Source organism: Cetorhinus maximus, chromosome 28, assembly GCF_964194155.1.
Source record: "Cetorhinus maximus chromosome 28, sCetMax3.hap1.1, whole genome shotgun sequence".
NCBI lineage: Eukaryota > Metazoa > Chordata > Chondrichthyes > Lamniformes > Cetorhinidae > Cetorhinus > Cetorhinus maximus.
The window spans coordinates 14,637,729-14,664,312 of NC_135906.1; the positions used below are offsets into that span (position 1 = coordinate 14,637,729).

At 47.9% G+C, this 26,584-nt stretch overlaps 1 protein-coding gene across 1 annotated transcript in view; it reads right to left on the reverse strand.

The window, feature by feature from the left end:
• The window catches only part of LOC144668818 (uncharacterized), a 144,636-nt gene that overhangs the window by 95,847 nt on the left and 22,205 nt on the right, over nt 1–26,584 (reverse strand). The window contains exons 6-8 of the mRNA XM_078531193.1: nt 13,977–14,064; nt 7,153–11,057; nt 6,515–6,874 (exon numbers count right to left, since the gene is read on the reverse strand). Of these exons, the coding sequence (XP_078387319.1) occupies nt 6,515–6,874; nt 7,153–11,057; nt 13,977–14,064 (4,353 nt within the window). The remainder of the gene's footprint in view (nt 1–6,514; nt 6,875–7,152; nt 11,058–13,976; nt 14,065–26,584) is intronic.

The window sequence follows — 26,584 nt, forward strand, 5'->3', positions numbered from 1 at the left end:
CTCTGTTCGAGGAAGAAGCGGAGAGCCATCAGACCATCCCGGTGGGGGATGGAGGTGTAGAGGGATTGGACGTCCATGGTGAAGAGGAGGTGGTTGGGGCCAGGGAACTGGAAATTGTTGATATGATGTAGGGTGTCAGAGGAATCACGGATGTAGGTGGGAAGGGACTGGACAAGGGGAGAGAGAATGGAGTCAAGATAGCAAGAAATGAGTTCCGTGGGGCAGGAACAGGCTGCCGGGACAGTCCTGTTTGTGGATTTTGGGTAGGAGGTCTGTCCGCAAGCATGACCCAGACCTCCCTGTCGCTTGCCATTTCAACACCCCACCCTGCTCTCTTGCCCACATGTCCGTCCTTGGCTTGCTGCATTGTTCCAGTGAAGCTCAACACAAACTGGAGGAACAGCAACTCATCTTCCGACTAGGCACTTTACAGTCTTCCGGACTGAATATTGAGTTCAACCATTTTAGATCATGAACTCTCTCCTCCATCCCCACCCCCTTTCAGATTTTCCCCCTCCTTTTTGTTTTTTCCAATAATTTATATAGATTTTTCTTTTCCCACCTACTTCCATTATTTTTAAGTGTATTTCCATCCATTGTTTTATCTCTACCTTTTAGCCTATTTCGATCCCTTCCCCCCACCCCACCCCCACTAGGGCTATCTGTATCTTGCTCATCCTGCTTTCTACCCTTAATTAGCACATTCCTTTAGATAATATCACCACCTTCAACACCTCTTTGTCTTTTTGTCTGGGACATCTTTTGGTTATCTCCACCTATCACTGGCCCTCTATCCAGCTCTTCTTGTCCCACCCCCCCCAAACCAGCTTATATTTCACCTCTCTTCTATTTTTAGTTAGTTCTGTTGAAGGGTCATTCGGACTAGAAATGTTAACTGTGTTCCTCTCCGTAGATGCCGCCAGACCTGCTGAGTTTTTCCAGGTATTTTTGTTTTTGTTGAGGAAATTTACTGCTGGTTTGCTAGCCTTCCCAGTATCGAATCAGCGACCAGTTAGATCCTGCTGCCAATCTCACCATATTCGAGGATCCTCTACCTGCTGGACCTATAACATATCTCAATATTGTGTCGAATGGACAACGCAAAGCAGTAGGCCTCTAATGGGACTGAAGTTAACCATCAAAGGGGCCCTTTTTCAAGACATTGCTTGGTTGGGGAACAAGATGACCGATGAACCATATTTATTGTGGCCGTAGCCAGTGCAACTAATGTGATGATCAGTTTCAGCACAATTTACTTCACTGTGGTATCACACTCAACTGGTTTTCGCCAATGTTGATCCTCCTCCCAGCCTTCTTCATCTAACCCTAAATGCATATCCTTCTATTGTTTCCTTCCTCGTGTTCCAAACTAGCTTCCCCTTTAATGTATCCGTGCTACTCGCCTCAGGTAATCAACGTGGTAGCGAATTCTGCATCCCAAGTACTCCCTGAGTAAAGAGGTTCCTCCTGAATTCTTTACTGAGTGTATGAATGGCTACCCTCTATTTATGCTTCTGTGGACAAATGAAAAGAAAACCTCAAAAAGTTTTTTTCCCACCTCTAGACAGCTTGTTGTTCCCTGGCATGCAACCAGAGCAAACAACTGCTGCCCCACACCTTAACCCCTAGCTAAACTGCAGCCGTTTGGGGTTACAGAATGTCACACTGCCTTCAGGGACAAGTAGTGTAAACAAACCCATGGCCAAATTTCTGTAATGGGAGAGAGGTAGTACAGCAAGCCAAAGTCAATGTCAGCAGCGCTAATATTACATAATCTCCCAAGAATACAAGCAGGAGTAGACCACACAGCCCATTGAGCCTGCTCCGCCATTCAATACAATCAAGGCTGATCTTGGGCTTCAAGCCCATTTTCCCACCCGCTTCCCATATCCCATGATTCCCTGAGAGACCAAATATCCGTCTAGCCCAATCTTGCTCAACCATGGAGCCTCCACAGCCCTCGGGGGGGGTACAGAATTCCAAAGATTCACAACTCTTTGAAGTAATCCTCGTCTGTGTTCTTGCAGCTTTAATAGTCTAGCAGTCACTCTAAGCCTTAGGTACCAGTCAAACACCTTGATTTTAAAATTCTTGTCCTTGTTTTCAAATCCCTCTAGGCCTTGGCCCTTTCCCATCTCTGTAATTCCCTCCAGCCCTACAACCTTACAAGATATATGTGCTCCTCCAATTCTGGCCTCGAGCATCCCCGATATTAATTGCTCCACCATTGGCAGCCAAACTTTTGGCTGCTCAGCCCTCTTCCCTCCCTAAACCTCTCCGATTTTCCACCTTTCTTTCCTCCTTTTAGATGCTCCTTAAAACCTAACTCTCTCGCCAAGCTATCGGCCGCCTGGCCTAACATTGCTTTGCGCGGCTCGGTGTCTGACTTTTGCTGTATACCTCTCTTGTGAAGCACCTCGGGACATTTTAACATGTCAAAAGCGCTTTATAATGTAGGCTTGGTGCTACGTTTGTTTTAATGCCCTTTTGTTCATCAGAGGGCTTTGAATGGAAACTCTGAGGCTGACTTTCCTCTAAGCCACTCATCAGCAGCGACAGGACAAGCCACAGATTACAACAGTCAATGTTCACGACCTAACGGACGTTTCAATGGATAATTTAAAAAAGGAAAATATCCATTCTCAAGATATAGGCAATGCTGGTAAGGCTGGCACTGACAGCCTGAAAGGTGGTGAGCCTCCTTCTTGAACCGCTGCCATCTGTGGCGAGTGGTTTGGTACAACTGAGTAGCCACATCAAAGTCAACCACATGGCTGTGGGTCTGGAGTCACATGTAGGTCAGACTGGGTAAGGATGGCAGATTTCCTTCCCGAAAGGATACTCGTGAACCAGATGAGATATTATGACCATCTGACGACTTGTCATTTTTATGGAAATCAAGTCTTGCTTCCAGATTTTTATTTTTCCAAGACTTAATATAAAAATCTCAAATTGCCCTGATTTGGAACTCACATTGTCTGAATTACCGATCGAGGCAATGCTGAACATTGGTTGATTTCAATACTCTGAGGAGACACATGTTGTCGAAGCTTTTCGTTTTGCACTCATCAGGACAATTCACAAGAATACCAAATGTAAAGGAAACAACAATGAGAAGAGTGCTGATTGGTTGGCAAGCGGACTCTGATTAGTAGAGGCATTATCACGGAGAATGCACCAGTTAACTGATAACTGACAGTTAACTGCCAAGCTTTGTTTAAATTCAAACCAGGCAGGTTGACTGAGCTGGTGCATTCTCCATGGCAATGCCTCTACCAATCAGAGTCCACCTGCCAACCAATCAGCACTCTCTTCTCATGAAGTATAAATTGTTGTTCCCTGTACATCTGGTATTCTTGTGAATTGTCCTGATAAGCTTCAACAGCATGTGTTTTTTTGCCAGCAAAATCAAGTTCTGTACTAGCAAATGACTACTCTGAGGAGGCTAAGTAAGTTGGCAACTACTGTAAATCTGGCTGTGTTTAGGAAGTAAGGAAGATTTGCATTTATATAGCACCTTTCCTGACCTCAGGATGTCCCAAAGTGTTTTACTGCCAATGAAGCACCTTTGAAGTGTAATCATTACAGTAATGCAGAAAATGCAGCAGCCAATTTGCACACAGCAAGCTCCCACAAACAACAATGTGACAATGTCCAAATAATCTGTTTTAGTGGTCTTAGTTAGGGGATCAAAATTGGCCAGGGGGCCAGAAGAACTCCCCTGTTCGGCTTCAAAATAGCACCTTAGATCCAGGCAAAGAGAGAGGGTGAGAAGGTCGGGACATCATTGCTCTCAGGGGGAAGAGAAGAGACAGATTGGGTGTGGGTCAGTTTAGGGAGAACAGAGGACTAAGGATGAATGGATTGAGAGATTGCTGCTAGCCTTTATTCTTTTTGTTAAAGGCAGGGAGTGGCCGGAAGCGCAAATTATGGAGCAGGAATTGTTGGCCTCAGGACCATCTGCTGATAGTCTCCACCCAGGATTTAGGAGTAGAAGTAGGCCATTCAGCCCTCTGAGCCTGCTCTGCCATTCAATAAGGTCATGGCTGATCTGATTGTGATCTCACCTCCACTTTCCTGTTTGCCCCACCCCATAACCGTTGACACCGCTGTCTATCAAATATCTGTTTAACTCAGCCTTGAATAAATTCAGTGACCCAGCCTCCACTGCTTTCTGGAGAAGAGAATTCCACAAACGAACGACCCTTTGAGAGAAAAAAATTTCTCCTAATCTCTGTCTTAAACAGTAGACCTCTGATTCCTAAACTATGTTCCCTGGTTCTAGTCTCTCCCACAAGTGGAAACAACCCCCTGGGGTGTACCCTATCAAATCCCCTCAAGATCCTAAGCACGATGATCTTGCAGTTGGCACCTGAAATCAGGAATTGTGTGTCTGGAGGAGCTGCCCTCCTAGGCTAGGCTGGTAGGGCAGCAGTGCATCTTTTAAAATGTGGTTGGAAGAACTAGTCTAGTTGCACTCAGACTACCTTATAAACTAGGCTAAGCCAAGCTAGGTTGTTTTACGAACAAGGACAGATCATACAAACAGACACCGTCTTCATGAGGAGGCTGCATCCTTCCTCCTAGGCTATATACACAAAAGCCTTTCAATCGCAAGACTCACCTAGTCCACTGCCAAAGGGACAAGTTAGGAGAGATTCACACACATACACACTGTACTTAGAGTCCTCTGGCCTTGGATAGGGAATCTATTCCCACATCCTTTGGGAAAATTCCTCCCTCCAAAATATCTGGAAGGTGATTTTTTTATTGCAGCAAATATCTTGCAAAGACATCTGCTCAACCAACAAGAACCACCTCAATTTCAGGATTTTTCCGAGAAATGATCAGCAAACAATTCAGAAGAACTTAAACAAATGCAGCCTTCCAGAAAAGGCTCACCTACTTTAACTGAGAAAAGGCTCACTTTCTTTGACTGAGAAAAGGCTCGCTTTCTTTGACTGAGAAAAGGCTCGCTTTCTTTGACTGAGAAAAGGCTCGCTTTCTTTGACTGAGAAAAGGCTCGCTTTCTTTGACTGAGAAAAGGCTCGCTTTCTTTGACTGAGAAAAGGCTCGCTTTCTTTGACTGAGAAAAGGCTCGCTTTCTTTGACTGAGAAAAGGCTCGCTTTCTTTGACTGAGAAAAGGCTCGCTTTCTTTGACTGAGAAAAGGCTCGCTTTCTTTGACTGAGAAAAGGCTCGCTTTCTTTGACTGAGAAAAGGCTCGCTTTCTTTAACTGAGAAAACGCTCGCTTTCTTTAACTGAGAAAACGCTCGCTTTCTTTAACTGAGAAAACGCTCGCTTACTTTAACTGAGAAAACGCTCGCTTTCTTTAACTGAAAACACGCTCGCTTTCTTTAACTGAGAAAACGCTCGCTTACTTTAACTGAGAAAACGCTCGCTTTCTTTAACTGAGAAAAGGCTCGCTTTCTTTAACTGAGAAAACGCTCGCTTTCTTTAACTGAAAACACGCTCGCTTTCTTTAACTGAGAAAATGCTCGCTTTCTTTAACTGAGAAAATGCTCGCTTTCTTTAACTGAGAAAACGCTCGCTTTCTTTAACTGAGAAAACGCTCGCTTACTTTAACTGAGAAAACGCTCACTTTCTTTAACTGAGAAAACGCTCGCTTTCTTTAACTGAAAACATGCTCGCTTTCTTTAACTGAGAAAACGCTCGCTTACTTTAACTGAGAAAACGCTCGCTTTCTTTAACTGAGAAAAGGCTCGCTTACTTTAACTGAGAAAACGCTCGCTTTCTTTAACTGAAAACACGCTCGCTTTCTTTAACTGAGAAAATGCTCGCTTTCTTTAACTGAGAAAACGCTCGCTTTCTTTAACTGAGAAAATGCTCGCTTTCTTTAACTGAAAACACGCTCGCTTTCTTGAACTGAAAACATGCTCGCTTTCTTTAACTGAAAAAACACTCGCTTTCTTTAACTGAGAAACCCAAGTACAGGGTCAAGCATCAAGGTCAGAAAGGGAAGGTTGCTGACGACCGGCTAAAGCTTGTGTTTTAATTGCTTGCGGATTGAGGAAAGGCTGAGGGAGTCACAGGAGTGACACATTCTTGAGGTCCACAGACAGGGGTGAGTTAGAATAGGCGACAGTACGACAAGGCTCGATGTATAGAATCAGAGAGGTTACAGGAAAGGAGGCCATTCAGCTTATCTGTGCCTGCCGGCCCTCTGCAAGAGCAAGACTTCAGCACAGCAAAGACACAATGGAGAGGTGAAAAATACATAGGGCAGTGCAATCGGAGTTTAACCGGTAACAGTAACTACGTGGTGTTAAACAAGAGAAAGAAAGACAGACATATTTTTCGTAACATACCAGACAGACATTAACTCAGCGAAAGGACCCTTATTTTCTGTGGGTGCAGTTCGCGACAAATGAGAAAATAGATCCTTGGAAGAGTTAGGAGTGAACCTCTGAACATCAGGGGCTCTTGGCAACAGGTAAACAGGTTAGTAATATAATTTCACAGGCCCATGCACAGTACTCACTGTGTAACTCACCCTTGTTTCTCAGTGGTGGCGAATTATTATTTGCGGATGCGAATGGTTTCACGAGCGGGCGAGGGTTTGACCCCTCTGACCCTGCTGCCTTCGTTGCCGCCGCCGCTGCTGTTCCCGGCTTGTAGCCACGGGCTCCCCGGAGGCCAGTGTCCGGGATGGACTGGCCGTCAGTCAAGCTGGGCGGGACCAGGTCCTGAAGGAGCTCGTTGAGCAGGTCGATGGGGGAGCTGGTGGCGCTCCAGGTCATCACGCCCAGCTCTCGCAGGTGGGCGCGGGCGTGGCTCGACATCCCCGCCCGCGAGTCGAAGTTGGCGCCGCACAGGTTGCACTTCTCCACAGCGCTGCCGCGGACCTTCAGGGCTGAGGAAGCAAGCAGACCGGCAAAAATCCCCATGGGAATAAAACCTTCCGTCATGTGATAAAAGCCTCCTTCACCCAAATCAAATCTAAAAGGTACATTAGCAATTTGCCCACATGCCTGCGTCAAACATCGCGCGGAAATGTCTACGTTACATTTGCACCCACCTCGATATCTTTTCCAAATCCCACATTCACACCCCAGTAACCCTTCACTTCTTTGTAAAGGCATAATGCCAGAGGCTACATCTGACCCCATGTACAACATGACACAGATTTACCTTTCCTCTTCAGCTTTTGTAATGAGAACTCCTTTTCAATAGCCGTGACCTCTTCTGCACTAATGAAATGGCGGGTGTTGTAGCTGATGCCAACTCGCTTAAGGTGCCCTCGTACGTGATTGGCCAGACCTATCCCTGTGTGGAATTTATCCGGACAATAAGGACATTCTCTTTCTTCCAGTGGAAACATGCGTAGTAAATTCTTGCTTAAGAGGTCTTTCGATTTTTTCATCAGATCTATTGGTAGATCTTCATTGGGCACCTCCCAAAAGATGCCTTTGTCTATCCCTGCTTCCACGGAAGAAGCTAATTCCCTTTCTTCAGAGATGGGCTCGCGTTGAGACTGGCTCGCCACGGGTTCGCGTTGGGAATGGTTCTCCCGGGGCTCGCGTTGAGACTGGCTCGCCATGGGTTCACGTTGGGAATGGTTCTCCCTGGGCTCGCGTTGAGACTGGCTCGCCATGGGTTCACGTTGGGAATGGTTCTCCCTGGGCTCGCGTTGAGACTGGATTGCTATGGGTTCGCGTTGAGAATGGTTCTCACTGGGCTCGTGTTGAGACATGCTCGCCATAGGTTCACATTGTGACTGGCTTGCCACTGGTTCGCATTGAGACTGGCTCTCCCTGGGCTCGCGTTGGGACTGGTTCAACACAGGTTCGCGATGGGAATGGCTCACCACAGCTTCGTGTTGACACTGGCTCTCCCTGGGCTCGCGTTGTGCATGCCTCCCCACGGATTCATGTTGAGGCTGGCTTGCCACAGGTTCGCGTTGAGACTGGTTTGCCACAGGTTCGCGTTGAGACTGGTTTTCCTTGGGTTCGCGTTGTGAATGGATCTCCCTGGGTTCGCGTAGTGAATGGATCTCCCTGGGTTCGCGTAGTGAATGGATCTCCCTGGGTTCGTGTTGCGAATGGATCTCCCTGGATTCACATTGCGAATGGATCTCCCTGGGTTCGCGTTGCGAATGGATCTCCCTGGGTTTGCATTGTGATTGGCTCTCCCTAGCTTCGCACTGTAATTGGTTCTCCCTAGCTTCATGTTGTGATTGGCTCTTCCGACCTTCAGACTGTGATTGGGTCTCCTTAGCTTCGTGTTGTGACTGGCTCTGCCTGGCTTCACCTTGCGGTTGGCTCTCCCAGGGTTCCATGGGAGAATCCAACTCCTTTTCATCCAAGACAGAGTCACATTCGAATTGGCTTTCCATTTTATCAAGTACTATTAAAGAAGTCATCCTCACCAATTGTTGATGTTGATCAACTGAAAGATCTTGTGGAATGTTGATGGTCTCCAGTAGCTCTCGTGTGTGCTTTTTTACTGCTCTAGGCCTGCAAGAGGCAGCAGTTGGTTCTGTGGACAGCCTTCCTTTCTTAGCAGGAAGACCTCTTATATCACCGATCTGAACTTGGTGCCCTGTCAACCCTGAGGCCTTCTGCTCGGGATTCTCTGGCTGATCAAACGAAACATGGCAGCTTTTATTTCGTGCAGTTCCCTCTTCACTGGTCTTTAACTTCACGATGTCCTTGTGGATCAGAGACCCACTGTTGGTCATTCTGGATGAGAAGTGGTCAATTACTATTGTCCTATAAGACAGAGCATTTCCTCGACTGGTGCCATGTTCTCCACCCACCTCCATTTTCTTCTTTTGCAGGCCATGCGAGGAATAGATTGCCCCTTTCTGTGACCCAAAGCTTCCTCTGGCCAAGGTGGGAAGGGTTGTCCCTGTACTTTCTCGCAGGCCCGGGTAATCAAGCAAGGTTATTGGTGGCTTGTACTGTGAATTCTGTGGCATGCTCCGCTTCGTTGAGCCCAGCCCCGAGTGAGTTCTTAACTTGGCGTTCTCCACATCTGGAACATCGAGCGCCATTTTGTTCTTCAAGTCCCCTTGGAAGAGGAGAGGGCGGTCACCTTCATAGCTACAAGGGCCTCTTGCGGTTGAAGGCAGTGATGCGCTCTCCGGCTTGCCATCCCCCAAAGCACTCGACGGCAGGAACCTTGGGGAGCTTTCACACTTATCGGATTGGCTATGCGAATTTGCAGCTCCTTGGCTGGCAGAAGGCCAGGCTGATCTCGTCGGGGGGCACCCCGCTTTCTGTTGATAGAGCTGTGGTTGGCCGAGTTTCGTAGGGTCTTTATACAGACTCTCAGTCCTTTTGAAGGACGGACATTCCTTGCTCACACGCAGGTCCGTTTTGGCGGCCTGAGGTGGCATTCCGAGACCCGGGGTACGCAGAGGCCTGCTCTTCTCCAACCCGCCTGGATGAGAACGCCACTGGTGCTCCTGAAGTCCCTCGGCTGTGGCCGCCTGGAACGTGCACAGATGGCACGGGTGGGGGGTCTTGTGGGCGTGTGCCTTGGCGTGCTCCACCGGCAACTTTGCGGCGTTGGCCCCGAAGGTGCCCTGCCGCCTGGCTCCGTGTCCCTCAGCCCACGGGTCAGTCAGCTCCTGTATGGCCTCCATGAAACTCGCCCTGCGCTCCTGGTGGAGACTCAGGTGCATCTGAAGGGAGGCCGGGTCGCAGAAGGCATGGCCACACTCGTGGCAGGCAAACGGGCAGAGCCCTCCAGCCAGCCCTTCCTCCGCCTGCCCGTCAAAGTGATCCAGCATGTGCCGGTGCAAGTACTCCCTGTCCTGGAAATAAACACTACATTTGGTGCACGTGTAAAGAGAGGGTTCGCCCAAGGGCACGGGATTCCTCGTTGCCACAGCAGCAGGCGCCACACGGGACTGTGTCTCCCCTTCGCACATGGTGGGCAGCGTTAGCCCCGATGCGGGTGCCAGTATTGGTTTGGCACAGTCCACCCGGTAATCTCGAGTGACGTTCAGGTATTTAGCAACTTTGTTGTGTTCATTTGAAAGGTCCGGTCTCGTCTTAAAGGTTTCTTCTGATTCTGTCCCAGCAACATCGGTGAAAGCCGCTGAGGTCTCTTTGGAGATTACTCTGCATTCTATTGGCAACTCTTTGCTCTTGGACTCTTCCACCCCTTTGGCTAATCGCTCCTCATTTTCATTCCTCTTTCCTGAAAGCAACTGGGTCCTTTCGCTGGCTATTTCTGATGGTTCTGCGTAATTGCCTCCTTGTTCCAAATTTTGTCCCTGCTCTCTGCTTGTGACTGAAGCAGACGGTTTGGTAGGAGCGGCTGGCTCAGCGAATCCTCCTGACTCTTCAGAGGCAGCTCCCTCCTGGTGCCTGGCCAGACAGAGCTGCTTGGACGTTCCTTCTGGGTCACAGCCAGGGCTAGCTCCCACTCCTCCTTCCGCCGAATTCAGATTCCCCGCCCCGAACGTCTCTGGCGGCGGCTGACTTATGGTTTCCGCTGAGGTTGAGGTTAGAGCGGAGGGTTCCCCTGAGTTTGAAGGCTGCGCTGACGCAAGGCTGGAGGCATCAGCTGATATTTCACCTCCACCAGCGGCCTCCCCCTTCCCCGTAGGGATAACATTCAGCCCTGTTTGGGCCAGCACAGATGCATTCGCGGCTTCCCTATTCTGACGAGGAGTGCTTTCCTGAGGCATCTCTTTATCATCAGGCAATTGTGCACTGGCAGCAAACAAAGGGGCTGCTGACTGAATCGCCTCGGTCTCCTTTGCAGTAGCTTGGACCACCTGGCCAGTTAGATCGGGCCTCTCCGCACTGCCCGCACCTGGGACGTCAAGTGTGTCACTGCCACTGAGGTTTGGCGAACTTTCGCTCGACTGTACTGAGGTAGCCCGCGGAGATGCCATGCCACGGTCTGCAGAGGCTGTAGGGAACTGGGGGAGCCTCTCCACACAGTCTGCGCCTACTGCGCTCGAGCAGTCCCACGACGCAGCTTGACAAAGGCTGAGAGTGTAATTGGTCACTGAGGTTTTGGTTGGTTCTGCGTTGCCACCCTTGTGCTGCTTACTGAAGCGCTCATCCATCCCCGACCTGCAGAAAGGCAGACACAGATTGAGACAGCATTATCCAGGGAAGCAGCAACTCTCATTTATTTTGTGCATGTGTCTTCATCAAGGTGATTGATGACTGTGACCTTTTCCCCACCCCTTACTTTATATCAGGCAACAGCATCAAGCATGCAGGGCCATTGTTGCAGGCGAAAGGGCTCCACCCCTATTCCACCAATTGTGCGGCACAATCCAGATTCCGAATTTAAAAAGGAAACTCCCCTTCCTCCGTCGACTACATGCGTTATGTGACATTAGGAGGTTATTTGAACACAAAGCCAAGCTTCAGGCTTTGGACAGCTGATGGTGAACCAGGGAGAAGTTATGGTTATAAGGGCCTTGGTCCTTAACTGGATCAGAGTAACATTTTCGTTAACACCCTATTGCATGCTGTGTACAGACCGCTGATCTGCGAATTTGCACCACTGGGGCAGGGCCGCTCGGTAGCGCAGCCTGGCTGCTTGCCTCTGCATCATCATCCTCTACCAGAAAGTGCCCGGGCAGGGTTTGCAGGCCCCCGCCAAGGCTGGGAACGGAGACGGATGTGGAGCCAGTTTCCCGACCCTGCCTCTCCCCACCCACAACTCCACCTCCCCCACCAATTCCTGGCGTCGGCCATTTTGGTTTGGGGGGAGGGAGGGAGGGGTTCATGGTCGGCAGAGTTGCCTGCGGCCCTCCACCCGCCCCCCCCCCCACGAAATGTGCAGCCAATCAGGCTCAATAAGATCCTTGTTAAAGGTAAGTTAAAGAGGGCCAACTGGAATTTTCTACTCTCGATGTGATTGGGTGGGTGGTGGGGGGTTGGGGTGGCGCAGTTCAGCTGCCTGGAGGCAGACACTCAGCAGCAGGTTGGGAGGCCAGTGCTCCAGAAAGGCCTACAGGCCCTCTCTGCCTGCCGGAGTGTGGGTTCAATCACAGGTCGCCCTGAAGAGGGACTACACAACCCACTATCCCTGCCCACCGCTCACCCCCGCCTCCCCCTCTACCCATCATCACCCAGCTGTGGTGGTGTGGCTGTTTTTTCTAGCTTTTTAATTTTTTTTTTTTACATGGCTGAGCGGGCATGTTCTCACTTTAACAGTCTTCCCATCACTTGCCTTATACTACACCCGGGTGCTCATCTGAAGTTGGGAAGCCTCTGATTGGCTCTCCAGCTTCTGAAACCCGCCTGCCACCCTTAATCGGACAGGGAACCCGTCTTCATCCAAATCCAGGGGGCACCCCGACAAACAAATTCCCACGAGTGCTGGTTTGCCCCTTGAGGGCGGCTTCAGCACCCCAAAACATCCTGCTCCCACTCCCCCCACCCCACCCCACCCACCAACAAAGCCAAAACTCAGCCCCTAAAGTCAACATGACGCATGTACCAACACATTATTAGAACACCGTCTCCCCTGCTCACCGTCCTCACTGTGCCCCTCAACGGGATCAATAATTGGTGGCATTAATGGCTGGCAGTGCCACCTGGCGCTTTCATGAATAGGGCCACTTAGCCGGCATTGTTCACAGATGGGAGACCAGGGGTTCAAATGTCAGCCCAGTTGACAACAGCGTCAGTCACTTCAGATCTTTGCTCAGACATTTGGAACAGTCCCGAGGCCACAGGTGAAATTCCAACTCCCACATTCCCCATCCCACCCTCACTGACTGTTGGGGATCATCCCACTTTGGCTTCCTGTCGCCGAATTCTGGCCAGGTAGTCAATCTGGGCGGGTAATGGGGAGACATTTACTCCTCCATGTTTGCAATCTTGTCCTGGGTCGATCACCCGCTGCCAGCTAGGAAAGCCGAAGGGTGGAGCACTCCCTGGAATTGCACGGAATCTCCCAGTACAGAAACAGGCCATTTGGCCCAACAGGCCCATGCTGGTTTTTATACTCCACACGAGCCTCTTCCCAATTTACTTCATATCAACCCATCAGCATATCCTATTCCTCACTCCCTCAAGTGTTTACCTAACTTGCTCTGTGCCATTCACCTCAACTGTTCCATTTGGGCATGAGTTCCACATTCTCAACACTCATTGAGTAAAGAGATCAGCAGCAAGACCTCGAAGTTGATTTTACCCTTCCTTAGCCCCAGGTAGGGTTGCCAACAGCAACTAAATGTATTCCAGGGGGTTTCATCTTGATTTTCCCCCACTCTCCAGCCATTAGTCGGCCAACACATCCATCCTTGTGATGCACTGCCTTCCTATACCATTTGGAAAGCAAATAGACTCATTATCCAATTGGATGATGCTTGACTGTCAGTCAAACAGCCTTTTCTTTCTCCATTTTCAATGTTTTTATATCTGGTAAGGAGAAATGTTCAAAGGAAATGACAAAAAAAAACCCAATTTTTTTAACGTCCCAATGATTTGTCTCCAGGGTTGCACACGGCAACAGCACGTCCTGGAGATTGATCTTCAATTCCTGGAGACTCCAGGCCAATCCTGGAGGGTTGGCAACCCTAGGGCACCAAGTCTATGCACTTTACTTCTACAGCAGCTGGAGCTGATGTACAATGGGCAGGTAAAGACCCAACTATCCAGCAAGCATGACCCCCCCACCTCATGATAGTTGCAGCGTCATGACTAAACACTTCTCTCCATTTCTCCCATCCTCTGTTTCCTCCCTGTCTGTACAACCTTGTAATCTCCTGGGGGTGGCAATAACCCCAGGCCCAAGAAGGGGAAAAAACACACCAGGGAGTTTCCCCCCCAGCCCCTCAGGCAATCAGAACCGGCCAAAGAGATCACTCAGCCCAGATGTCACCTGTAAAGACACATTAAGAGAAGTCAGTGCAACAAAGCATCTTCCTGGCCTTTGTGACATATGTAACACAAGGCAATGCGTTTACTGAGACTGGTACGAAATAAAGAACACAAGCCAAGGAAGTTTTACACTTAATTAGCACTTACTGACTGGGTTCCTTGTCCTCCGAGGTGCTGAGATACTGATGGCAGCATACAGGTGCTGGTTCACAGTAGTCCGGATATTGCTTCATTTCTGTTGGAAGAAATTCAATTAAGTTACCGCTGGGTAGTACAGAACTTGAGTATTGCAGAAAAAGAGAGACAGCCTGTCAAAGCTTTTCATCTTGCAGTCATCAGGACAGATGCAAGAACGCCAAATTTCAAAGGGAGCAATTGGTTCGGGTTGCATGAGAAAAGGGTGCTGATTCACTGGCAAGTCGACTCTAATTGGTCGAACAAATGGAACATGCACCTTTTTTGAAGTACACAAAAGCGTGGGGGAACAATAGCTCCCTTGGTGCATTCTCCACGGCAATACCTCGACTGGAGCCAACATGCCAACTAATCAGCACCCTTTTCTCATGCAGCATAAACTGGTTTCCAAATTCAATTAAGTTCATCTAAATGCTTATTTCCCCACCTCACACTCAGGACGGAATACTGTGCTCTTGCCAGTGGCAGCTTGGAAGAGGGAATGGCATGTAATTTGGCAGGATGGTAGTCTACCTCAACCCTGCCACCTTTTTGCCCCCGCCTGAATTAATTTCTGGGCAGGAGGGCCCCCGGTTGACCTACCCGCCCCACCCTGCCAATTGAGGCCCTTAAGTGGCCAATTAATGGCTACTAAGGGCCTCATTCCTCCGCCACTGGCATTAACCCAATGGCAGGCAGGCCTGTCGCCATGCAGCATGCACGGCAGGTAAACCTGTGCAGCCAGCTTATCGCCTCCAGGGAGTTCCCTTGATCCAAGGTACTCAGCTGACTGAGGGATTGGACATCGGGATGGACACCGCTATGAGCCACACCCCCCCCTCCCCCCAACTCCCTTAATGCCTGGGTCACGGAGTGAATCCACTTCCTGTCCTTCCGGCAGCAGCCACAGCCTTCCCAGCGGCGCTGCTGAGCACAAGCGATGTTGACCTCCGACTGGCTTGGCAGCTCTCAGTAGGCGAGACTTCCTCCCCAGGGCCTTGGTTCCACTGGAAGGCCCGCTGCTGGCCTCACCACAGCCTCATGGGCTTGCGGCTCACCGGGCCTTCCTGGAAAGAGGCAACGAGGGTCTCTCGCTGGTTCTCCAGCCGGCAGGCGAGACCCCCAACAAGATTCTGCCCTCAGATTCCGCAGGGGTGTTTAGTGCGTTGACTCCACTGTTGGTTTGCAAGTTGTCCCATCCTTCTGTAACAAAGCCTAGGTGCTCTATCTCAGACCCCCCAGCACAGACCCCCAGCCTGAACCTACCGGGGCAGGACATCTGCGGTACTTCTACCGACTTGTGATAAACTGAGTTTGAAGTGGGAGGGTTCTCCCATTCTCCTTTGGAACATAGCTTATTCCCCAGAGCTGGCACAGATGTTAGTCATGCCGCAGGTCAGTCTTGGATCATGACTCTTTTGATTAACCAAGTAAACTAAATTAACAAAATGAGGGACAAATTAAAAGGCAACCCCTTAGAGGGATACTGCAAATAGAAACACAAAATCTTAAAGGAAGCTTAGAGAGATCAAATCAAAGTGTGAATCTCGGACTAGGGCAGAATAAGGGGGCACTCAGTTAAAATTGAGATGCAAAGGAATTTCATCTCTCAGAGGGTAGAGAATGTCTGGAATTCTCTAACCCAGAGAGTTGTGGAGGCTAGATCACTGAAAGTATTTAAAGAGGAGGTAGATAGATTTTTGAAATTTCGGGGGAGTTGAGGGCTATGAGGAGCTGGCACGAAAGAGGAGTTGAGGCCTGGGGCAGATCAGCCAAGATCTTTTGAATGGCGGGGCAGGCTTGAGGGGCCGAATGGCCTACTCCTGCTCCTATTTCTTATGTTCTTAAAGGGGTCGATAAAGTACCCCAGTCCCCAAGGTGCCCACCGAGCATGGAAGGCCTCGATGGTGCCACAAGAAACCGCGTGCTCCCTCTCCAGGGACACCTGGCCAGTCTTGGATTATGTCCCCACCTTCCATAAGCATTCCCTGAATTGCAATAAATGTATTAGATTAATTAATTAATTAGACATGGCGTCTGAGCTTTTTTTGACTTGTACTCATCAAGCCAGAGGCAAGAATGCCAAATTTCAAAGGGAGCAACAATTTATGCTCATCTGGTGGCAAAGAAATACAGGAAGAAAGGAAAACTTGCATTTATATAGCACCTTCCATGACCCCAGGAGCATCCAAAGCACTTTACAGCCAAAGTGCTTTTGGAGTGTAGTCACTGTTGTAAGGTAGGAAATGCAGCAGCTAATTTGCACACAGCAAGATCCCACAGGCAGCAATGAGATGTTGATCAGATCATTTGCTTTAATAGTGCTGGTTGAGGGATAAATATAACGCTGCCGTTTTTTTCAGTAGGTGGCTCTATGTTAAAGTTTATATTACTTATGGTTTGATTCGCAACTCTCTTCTCCCCGCCTCTGCTCCTCTGTTAGCTCCAGAGGAATGTAAACTGGGCCCCAGAGGAGAAATTGCAAGCTCTTCTTCAACATAGTGTCGTGGGATCTTTTACATCCCCCCGAGAGGGCAGACATGGCCTCGTTTAACGTCTCATTCAAAAGGTGGCATCTCCAACAGTCCAGCACGCCCTCAGTATTGCACTGAAACGTCAGCCTAGATTATGGGCTCAAATCTCCGGCGTGGAACATGAACAAGAGAAACTGAAGGAAAAAATAAAAGCAAAATACTGCGGATGCTGGAAATCAGGAATGCAATTTTGTACCATGAAGATGGTACAAAATATTTTTTTAAAAACTCTCAGGCAAGTCTTTTTCCATTCATCTGATTTAGCCTCAGATCCCACCTATGCCCAACTATCTTATGCTATTTATGTGCCTGACTCCATCCTGCCTCAGTTCATCTGCTGCTAATTCATGCCTTTCTTACCTCTAGACTTGACTATTCCAATGTTCTACCCTCCATAAACTCGAGGACATCCAAAACTCTGCTGAGTCCTAACTAGGTCCAAGTCCCAGTGCTTCCCTCCCCCACTGCCCCCACCATCACCTCCCTGTGTTCGCTGAACCACACTGGCTGCCAATTGAGCAACACCTCAATTTTAAAACCTTCATCCTTGTTTTCAAATCCCTCCATGGCCTCGTCCCCTTCCCTGTCGCTGTAATCTCCTCCAGCCCTGCAACCCTCCGAAATATTTACGCTCCTCCAATTCTGGCCTCTTGAGCATCCCCGATTTTAACTGCTCCGCCATTGTCGGCCAGGCCTTCAGCTGCCAAAGTCACGAGCTCCGGCATTCCCTCACTAAACATTCTCAGTATCTCCACCTTCCTTTCCTCCTTTAAGAGATTCCTTGACAGCCTACCTCTTTGACCAGGCATTATGTCATCTTCACGTAACATTTCTTTAATTTTCTTTTAAACCCTCATATGAAGCTCCTGGTGATATTTTACTACTTTAAAGGCACTATATAAATACAAGCTGTTGTTGTCGTCGACCGCAGATCCAAGATATTGGCTTGTTTATGATACACAGGTTTTTGCTTTCAAAGCCTCCTCAGAAAAAGTTATAGTTCACGCTTTGACTTTTTCAAATAACTTCTTAATTACTTTCAGCGTTTCCCCAGGAAGGGATTTTCTCAGTTTTCAGGGTCCGTGATCACAAACAGCAGTACATAGCGTGCATTTTGAATGGTCAGCCCAGTTTTCACTCATAAAAATGTCAAGTGTTTAGAGGCACTGATGCATGCTGGGAATTATAGCTTGCTGCCCACGTTAAGGTTTCTCAAATGCACCAAATGCAGCAAGACCTGGACAATATCCAGGCTTGAGCTGACAAGTGGTGAGTAGCATTTGTGCCAGGCAATGGTCATCTCCAACAAGAGAGAATATAACCATCGCCCGTGACAATCCCATCGATCAATCCCCCCAACATCAACATCCTTGGGGGTTCCCATTCACCAGAAACTAAACTGGATTAGCCATATTAATATCGTGGCTACAAGAGCAGGTCAGAGGCTAGGAATCCTGCAGCGAGTAACTCACCTCCTGACTCCCCAAAGCCTGCCTGTCATCCATAAGGCACAAGGCATAAGTCAGGAGTGTGATGGAATACTCCCCACTTGCCTGGATGAGTGCAGCTCCCACAACACTCAAGAAGTTCAACACCATCCAGGACAAAGCAGCCCGCTTGATCAGCACCCCATCCACAAACATTCACCATTCACTGACGAACAATGGCAACATTGTGTACCATCTACAACTCACCAAGGTTCCTTAGACAGCACCTTCCAAACCCATGACTGGTAGCATCTAGAAGGACAAGGGCAGCAGATACATGGGAACGCCACCACCTGGAAGTTCCCCTCCAAGCCACTCACCAAGCTGACTTGGAAATATATCGCCATTCCTTCACTGTCGCTGGGTCAAAATCCTGGGACTCCCTCCCTAACAGCACTATGGGTGTACCTAAACCACAGGGACTGAAGCGGTTCAAGATGACAGCTCACCACCACCTTCTCAAGGGCAACTAGGGATGGGCAATAAATGCTGGCCTAGCCAGCGATGCCCACATCCTATAAGTGAATTTTAAAAAAGGCCCTGACAGAAATGTTATGACTGACATGCCACACAAAGAACTTTTTCATATGGACCTTCCTAATTGTCTTGTGAATTTTGTACTTATTACATCTTCTCTGCATTACTAACTTTATTTTCAGTACTAAATGTTAAGGTTAATGGAAGAAAAGCATAATCAAAAAGATTTCCAAAACATGTCTGGATACAATCGATTCATTCCCATTCTTCTTTTTTTGAAACTTGTAGATGTTGTCGACTGTATAATCATCAAGAACTTGCGTCTACATAGCACTTTTAGTGCTTCATAAAATTATAACCAGACAAAATGGATACCGGTCAGACTATACCGGGAAAGATACTGGCGGGGGTGAGCAGATGTTTGGTCAAGGATTTTAAGGATGGACTTAAAGGAAGAGAGGGAGGTGGACGGGTTTTGGGAAGGAATTCCAGATCACGAGGCCTAAATAGTTAAAGGCACAGATGGAGATGCAAAGAAAGAATGATAGAACAAGGGAGAGCCCTAGCGGAATTGTAGGGTTGTGGAGGAGGATAGGAAAGGGCAAGATCATGAAGAGATTTAAGCACAAGGTTGAGACCATTAAATCAGAGGCACTGAGAGCCAACGTAGGACAGTGAGTAGGGGGCTAATGGGATTTGGTGCAAGTTAGGAGATGGAAAGCCAATTGCTGCACAGAATTAATGGCACAGGCCATTCGGCCCAACTGGTCCATACTGGTTTATGTTTATGTTTACAAATGAGACTACTCCCACTGACAGGGCATGTTTCCACGTAATTCATGTAAGCTTATTAACGTATGCTTCTATTCCTTCCCCCCACACCTCACGTATCTAGCTTTCCCTGAAATGCATCAAAGTCAAGCATTTACAAGATTTTAACAGAACAGAAAAATAGGGAAGTGTAGAAAAATATCTTGCAATGCTTTTATGAAAGCTCAGGGAACCAAACATCCATGGATGGGGGTGGTGGGGGGCAGATGGCCAAGTGGAGTTGAGACCAGGCTCGAAGGGCTGAATGGCCAACTCTTGCTCCTAAGTTCTATGTTCCCAAATTATTCCCGGGAGTTGTTTCTGAATCCAAACAAGGGCAAAACTTGCCTTTATTGCCGATCTTTGAGGTATAAATATGTCCCACAACAGTTCACAAGAAAGAGGTGCCAAGGAAAAACTGACACTGAGCCCAGGAGGTGGAAAATTTGGGGGGAGGGGGGCAGGAGGGAAAAGACAAAACATTTGGTCAAAGAGGTATGTTTGGCGAAGGCTCCAAAGGAAGAGGGATGTGGATGAACTCAGGGAAGAAATTCCAGAAGGTGGGACTCTCAAGGCTTCCAAGTTGTAGGGCATGGAGGCTTCCAAGTTTTAGGGCATGGAGGCTTGAGGATCTACATAGGCTGGAGTTGGGGAAACAGTGTTATTCGGGAATTAAAGGCTGGATGTTATAAAGGTTGAGAGTAGCGAGGCTATGGAAGGATTTAACTACAATCATAGAATGACACAGCACAGAAGGCCAGTCCACCCATCGTGCCTGTACTGGCTCTTTGAAGGAGCTATCCAATTAGTCCCACTGGCCGTAATTTTCCAGCCCCACGCCGGCAGGATCTTCCGGTCCAGCCGATGTGATTGGAGATTTCAATGACTTGCTGGCCCTGTCACAAAGGAACCCCGGGGTTGGGGAGGGGGGTGGTTGTAAAATTCCGGCCACTGTCCTCTCTTTTCCCACAGCTCTGCAAGTATTCCTCCTTCAAGTCTAAGATTCTGTGGGAAGACGCTCAGAGGATGCTTCCCCTCGTGGGGGAGTCTAGAACTAGGGGCCGCAGTTTCAAAATAAGGGGTCTTCCATTTAAGACAGTGATGAAGAGGAATTTCTTCTCTCAAAGAGTCGCTGGAATTCTCTTCCTCTGAGAGGCTGGATCACCCAATACATTCAACGCTGAATTAAATAGATTTTTGATCTACTGTACAAGGGTAATTGGAGAAAAGTGGAGTTAAGGCCACAATCAGATCAGCCATCTCCTTATTGAATGGTGGAGTGGGCTTGAGGGGCCGAATGGCCTACTCCTGCTCCTACTTCTTACCATCTCATTATGATCTTCTTTATTTATCCAATTCCCTTTCGTCAGTTACGATGGAATCTGCTTCCATCGCCCTTCAAGCTCGCTGTTGCTTTGGGATCTCTGATGTGCACAGCCTTCGAAATACAGAGGGGAAGTGGGAGGAACGCAGAACTGTCCACATAAAAGTGAAAGAGGCACATGTGCATGTTCCTCGCCCGCATTCTGCTGTCCAGATGTACTTGTGCAGGGACGAGATTCGAAAGGATTTCCAAAGTAACACGAAAATCTAGAGCACATGTTGCAAATTCATCCAGCTGTTCCTTGGCTGTTAATTCAAGGGTTTGTGGTCATATTAGCCCATGTGGGTTTCCTTGGACAGTTTTAAACTATGGGTGTGAGACTAGAATGTCAAACATTATGGTGGCTGTCTTGGGAAAGAGGAAATTGTTCTCCTTTCTCGGCACAACAGCAAGCTTAAACAGCTCACATTCCACAGCAACAGCAGGCAGTGCAACACTGGCCAGGGCTGGCTCAGGGCAACGTATCAAGGCCGATGTGTCGCTTGAAGCCATAAGAATTAGCATGTGAGACACTGGTGTCTGTGTCAGTAGACCAGATGCAGTCATGGAGTACATCTGCACTGTATGACTGAAACTCCTCCATACTAAACCACTTCAGTAGGTAAGGCTCTCGCCTCAGAGTCAGATGCTCACGGGCTCAAGTTCCACTTCAGAGACAAGCAGAACAAAGCCTAGGCTGACGCTATCAATGCAGCACCCAGGTGCTGCCTTTCAGATGGCACGCTAAGCCGAGGTCCCAACTGCCCTCTCAGGGGAGCTCATGGGAAAGATCCCACGGCACTTTTTCGAAGGCCAGTAGGGGTAGGCCAGTAGACCAGTTCGGCCCAGTGTCCCAACCCAGCATCATGAAAGGATTAGATGGTCATTGCTGTTTGTGGGATCTTGCTGTGTACAAATTTGCCACTGCGTTTCCGACAGCACAACAGTTGTTTAAAGCTTATTCTTTCACGGGCTAAGCCAGCATTTATTGTCCATCCCTAATTGCCCTTGAGAAGGTGGTGGTGAGCCGCCTCCTTGAACCACTGCAGTCCATGTGGTGTAGGTACACCCACAGTGCTGTTAGGGAGGGAGTTCCAGGTTTTTGACCCAGTGACAGTGAAGGAACGGTGACATATTTCCAAGTTGGGATGGTGAGTGGTTTGGAGGGGAACTTGCAGGTGATGCTGTTCCCATGCATCTGCTGCCCTTGTCCTTCTAGATGGTAGAGGTCGCAGGTTTGGAAGGTGCTGTCTAAGGAGCCTTGGTGATTTTCTGCAGTGCATCTTGTAGATGGCACACACTGCTGCTACTGTCCGTCGGTGGTAGAGGAAGTGAATGTTTAAGGTGGTGGATGGGGTACAAATCAAACAGTCTGCTTTGTCTCGGATGGTGTTGAGCTTCTTGAGTGTTGTTGGAGCTGCACTTATCCAGGCAAGTGGAGAGTATTTCATCACACTCCTGACTTCTGCCTTGTAGGTGGTGGACAGGCTTTGGGGTGTCAGGAGGTGAGATACTCTTTGCAGAATTCCCAGCGTCTGACCTGCTCTTGTAGCCACAATATTTATATGGCTGGTCCAATTCAGTTTCTGGTCAATGGTAACCCCCCAGGATGTTGATAGTGGGGGATTCAGCAGTGGCAATGCTATTAAGGGGAGATGGTTAGATTCTCTGTTGTTGGAGATGGTTATTGCCTGGTACTTGTGTGGCATGAATGTTACTTGCCACTTGTCAGCCCAAGCCTGGATATTATTCAGGTCTTGCTGCATGTGGATATGGACTGCTTCAGTATCTGAGGAGTTGTGAATGGTGCCGAACATTGATCACTAATGATTGCATATTTGCACTTCTGACCTTATGATGGAAGGAAGGTCATTGATGAAGCAGCTTGAAGATGGCTGGGCCTAGGACAGTGACTACACTTGAAAAGTACTTCTTTGACTGTAAAGCACTTTAGGACATCCAGGGATTGTGAAAGGTGCTATATAAGTGCAAGTCCTGTTTTAATTATTCTTCGTCTTTTCTGGCTCCAAATCCAATTAAAAAGGAATTTGCTCCTGCAGTGATTCAGTCAGTTTTTACCCAAAGAGTAGCTCAAGCACGAAGGTGCTCAGTTCAATGCCCCATCTGCATTGAGATAGCTTGTCTCAGCCAGGCCAGCAGTGGGGATTCTTCAATATTTTTTAATCGTCTACGGGATGTAGGTGTCGCTGGCTAGGCTAGCATTTAGTGCCCATCCCTAATTGCCCTTGAGAAGGTGGTGGTGAGCTGCCTTCTTGAACCCCTGCAGTCCCTGTGGGTGTAGGTGCACCCAAAGTGCTTTTAGGAAAGGAGTTCCAGGATTTTGACCCAGCGACAGTGAGGGAACAGCAATATATTTCCAAGTCAGGATGGTGAGTGGCTTGGAGGGGAATTTGCAGGTGGTGATGTTCCCATCTGTCTGCTGCCCTTGCCCTTCTAGATGATAGCGGTCGTGGGTTTGGAAGGTGCTGCCTAAGGAGCCTTGGTGAATTCCTGCAGTGCATCTTGTAGATGGTACACACTGCTGCTACTGTGCTTCAGTGGTGGAGGAAGTGGATGTTGGTGGAGGAAGTGGATATTTGTGCCAATCAAGGGGCTGCTTTGTCCTGGTTTCATTGTCTCAGTTAGGGAGGTTTGAAGAATCAGCCAGGATTCCTGCTCCTGCAGAAAGCGAACATGGGAGGGGAGGGAGGGATCCGGGCCCACGATGCTGTTATTTCCCACTTCCGACCCACAATATTGTTTGTCCGTCTCTCTCTCTCCTCCTCCTCGTTGCCACCCACCATCTTCTGTAGTAATCTGATGTGTAATATACCTTACCTTTGTGAAGACAAATATTGTAATGTAAGATCACATGATCTCGGTACCCAATAGCAGAGTAGCGCGGGCTACCTCTGTAGTCAGTAGTCTTGAGTTAGAGTCTGAAGAGTAAAGTCAGAGTTTTGAGTTGTAAGCGCACAAGTGTAGCTGCTGAGTTCCTTTTAGAAAAAACACATCCTATTTATTTACAAGAACGGTCTACTGATCTTCTCAGTCTTGGTACCAACTCAGTTACCCCCGAAACAAGTGTGCAACCTGAATTCCTTTAGCCCCAACAAACCAGGGCACTGGATCCAACAAACAGGCGACCAGAGTTAAAAGCAAGAAAAGACACGAAAAAAACGAGGCGAAAAGCAAAAAAAGAACAAAGGAAATCAGAAGAACTGAAACCGGGCTGTACCTCGCACGGTAGTTGTAAGTGAAGAAAAATTTACCCCCTGATCGTTGAAGCAATCCCCTCAGAACATGCTGCAATTTGGAAGAGTGGAGCCTTTCGATCCAACCTCGGACGACTGGTCTCATTACACTGAACGCGTCACGATCTTCTTCCGGGCCAATGACATCGCGGGGGAGGAGAAGAAGCGCGCGATCCTCTTATCCACGTGTGGGAGTGAGACGTATGAAATTTGCCAGTGTCCCAGATTCGAAAGGTTTTGATGACTTAGTGAACTTCGTACAGAATCATTATCAGCCCAAGCCGTCGGTGACGGTGCAACAGTTCAAATTTAACTCAAGGAACAGAGCCGCGAAGGAGACAGTTGCTTGTTGTGTGGCAAGTCTGAAACAATGAACTGAATATTGCGAGTTAGGTGCAACGATATGCTTGGAGACTGTTTGGTGTGTGGTATAAACAAAAGTGCGATTCAGGAGAGATTACTGTCTGAAAGGTTAGGCTTTCAGAAGGTGTGGGAAATCGCTCTGGCAACGGAAGGTGCAGTGCGAGACTCGGAAGCCATACGAGGAGCGCAAAATGGCGCCGTCCTCTACATTTGGGTGGGGAGCATCAGCCAAAAAGAGCGTGAAAGTGCAAGGCTTTGCTCAGGAGCAGGAAGCAGCCGCCGTTAGCAGACAAATTAGAAGAGATAACTTAGCAGAAAAAACATGGCATAATGGTAACAGAGGCGGAAGCCGACAACCTTGTAGTGAATCACAGTTTAAAAAGATAGAACGTTTTTCCTGTCATCGAAATGGACACCTCATGAGACATTGTAAAGATAGAATCAGGCAGACTTTCAGACAAAAGCAAAAACTCAACGAGTGAAACAGCGTTGAAAAGCCTGAAGTAGTAATAGGTTCAGATATTTATTTATTACATAATTTAAAGGTAGGAAGGACAGAACCTATTTATGTAACCATGAGACTGAATGAGAGGCCTATCAGGATGGAGGTAGATACTGGAGCAGCCATTACGGTGCTAAGTGAGAATACTTTTAAATACCTGAATCATGGGGTATGTAAGCGCAATTTGGAAGAAACTGATGACAAATTAAAAACTTACATGGGAGAAGACGTACAAGTCAAGGGCATATGTAAAGTCACAGTACACTACGGAGGTCAAACAGTGAAATTACCCTTGATGGTAGTAGCAGGTGAAGGACCTAGTCTCCTCGGGTGAAACTGGCTGAAAGAAATTAAATTGGAATGGACTGAAATCTTCGAACTGAGAATTAATGGGCTACCAGAGCTACCACAAAAATATGCCTCAGTTTTCAAGGACGAACTTGGAAAGATTGAGGGGCTATAAGCAAAAATTCATGTAGATCCAGAGGCAACACCAAGATTCATGAAGGCAGGGCCAGGAAGTTATGCAATGCAGGAAATGTAGACGCCAAACTGGATAAAAACTGGGAGTGATACAACCAGTGCAATTTTCAGAGTGGGGAGCACCAATTGTACCTGTTCTCAAACCTAACTGAAGCATTCGAATTTGTGGGGACTACAAATTAACAGTCAATAAAGTGGCTAAGTTGGACAGGCACCCCATACCAAAAACTGAAGACTTGTACGTTAAACTGGCAGGTGGAACCACCTACGCGAAGCTTGATATGAGTCATGCTAATCAACAACTGGAATTAGAGAAGGCCTCTTGGGAGTCTGTCACCATTAATACACACAAAGGGTTGCACCAATATACCCATTTACCTTTTGGTGCATCTTTAGCTTGCGCCATATTCCAAAGAACCATGGAAAGTTTACTACAGGGACTGCCCCACATAGTAGTTTATTTCTCGGGATGGGACTCACTGAAAAGGAACATCTGATGAACTTGGAAGAAGTTCTGAAACGTTTTTCGCAGGTTGAAGTGAGGTTGAAAAAAGAAAAGTGCACATTCCAAGCGAAAGAGGTAAATTACCTAGGTCACAAGGTAGATTCACGAGGCCTACACATGGTTGAAGAAAAAGTGAAAGCCATTAAAAGAAACCCCAGCACCAAAGAATACATCCGAACTGAAATCATTCTTGGGGGTTGATCAATTACAATGGATGCTTTTTGCCTAATTTGTCGACAGAACAGGCACCACTGTATTGCTTGCTCAAGAAAAACCAGCAAGGGTCTTAGAAAACACCACAGGAAGAAGCTTTCACAAAAGTGAAACAGTTGTTGCAATCATTTACACTTCTAGTACATTTTGACCCAAAAAAAAGAGTTGATATTAACGTGTGATGCATCTCCCCATGGAGTGGGTGCAGTGCTTTCCCATCGAATGGATGATGGATCAGAACGACCTATAGGATATGTGTCAAGAACACTCAGTTCTGCAGAAAAAGGGTACTCTCAAATAGAAAAAAGTGGCCTGGCAATCATTTTTGGTGTTTAGAAGTTTCATCAATGCGTACACGGTCATCATTTCACTATCATAATGGACCTCAAGCCATTATTAGGACTATTTGGTGAAGACAAGGCTGTACCCCCTATAGCCTCAGCAAGAGTACAAAGATGGGTGTTGATCTTGGCAGCGTTCATTCATTGACCTGGAAGTCAAATTGCAAACGCAGATGCACTCAATCGTTTGCCCATGCAAGTAAAAGATGAGGATGTTCCAATTCCTCAAGAATTAATTTTGTTATTGAA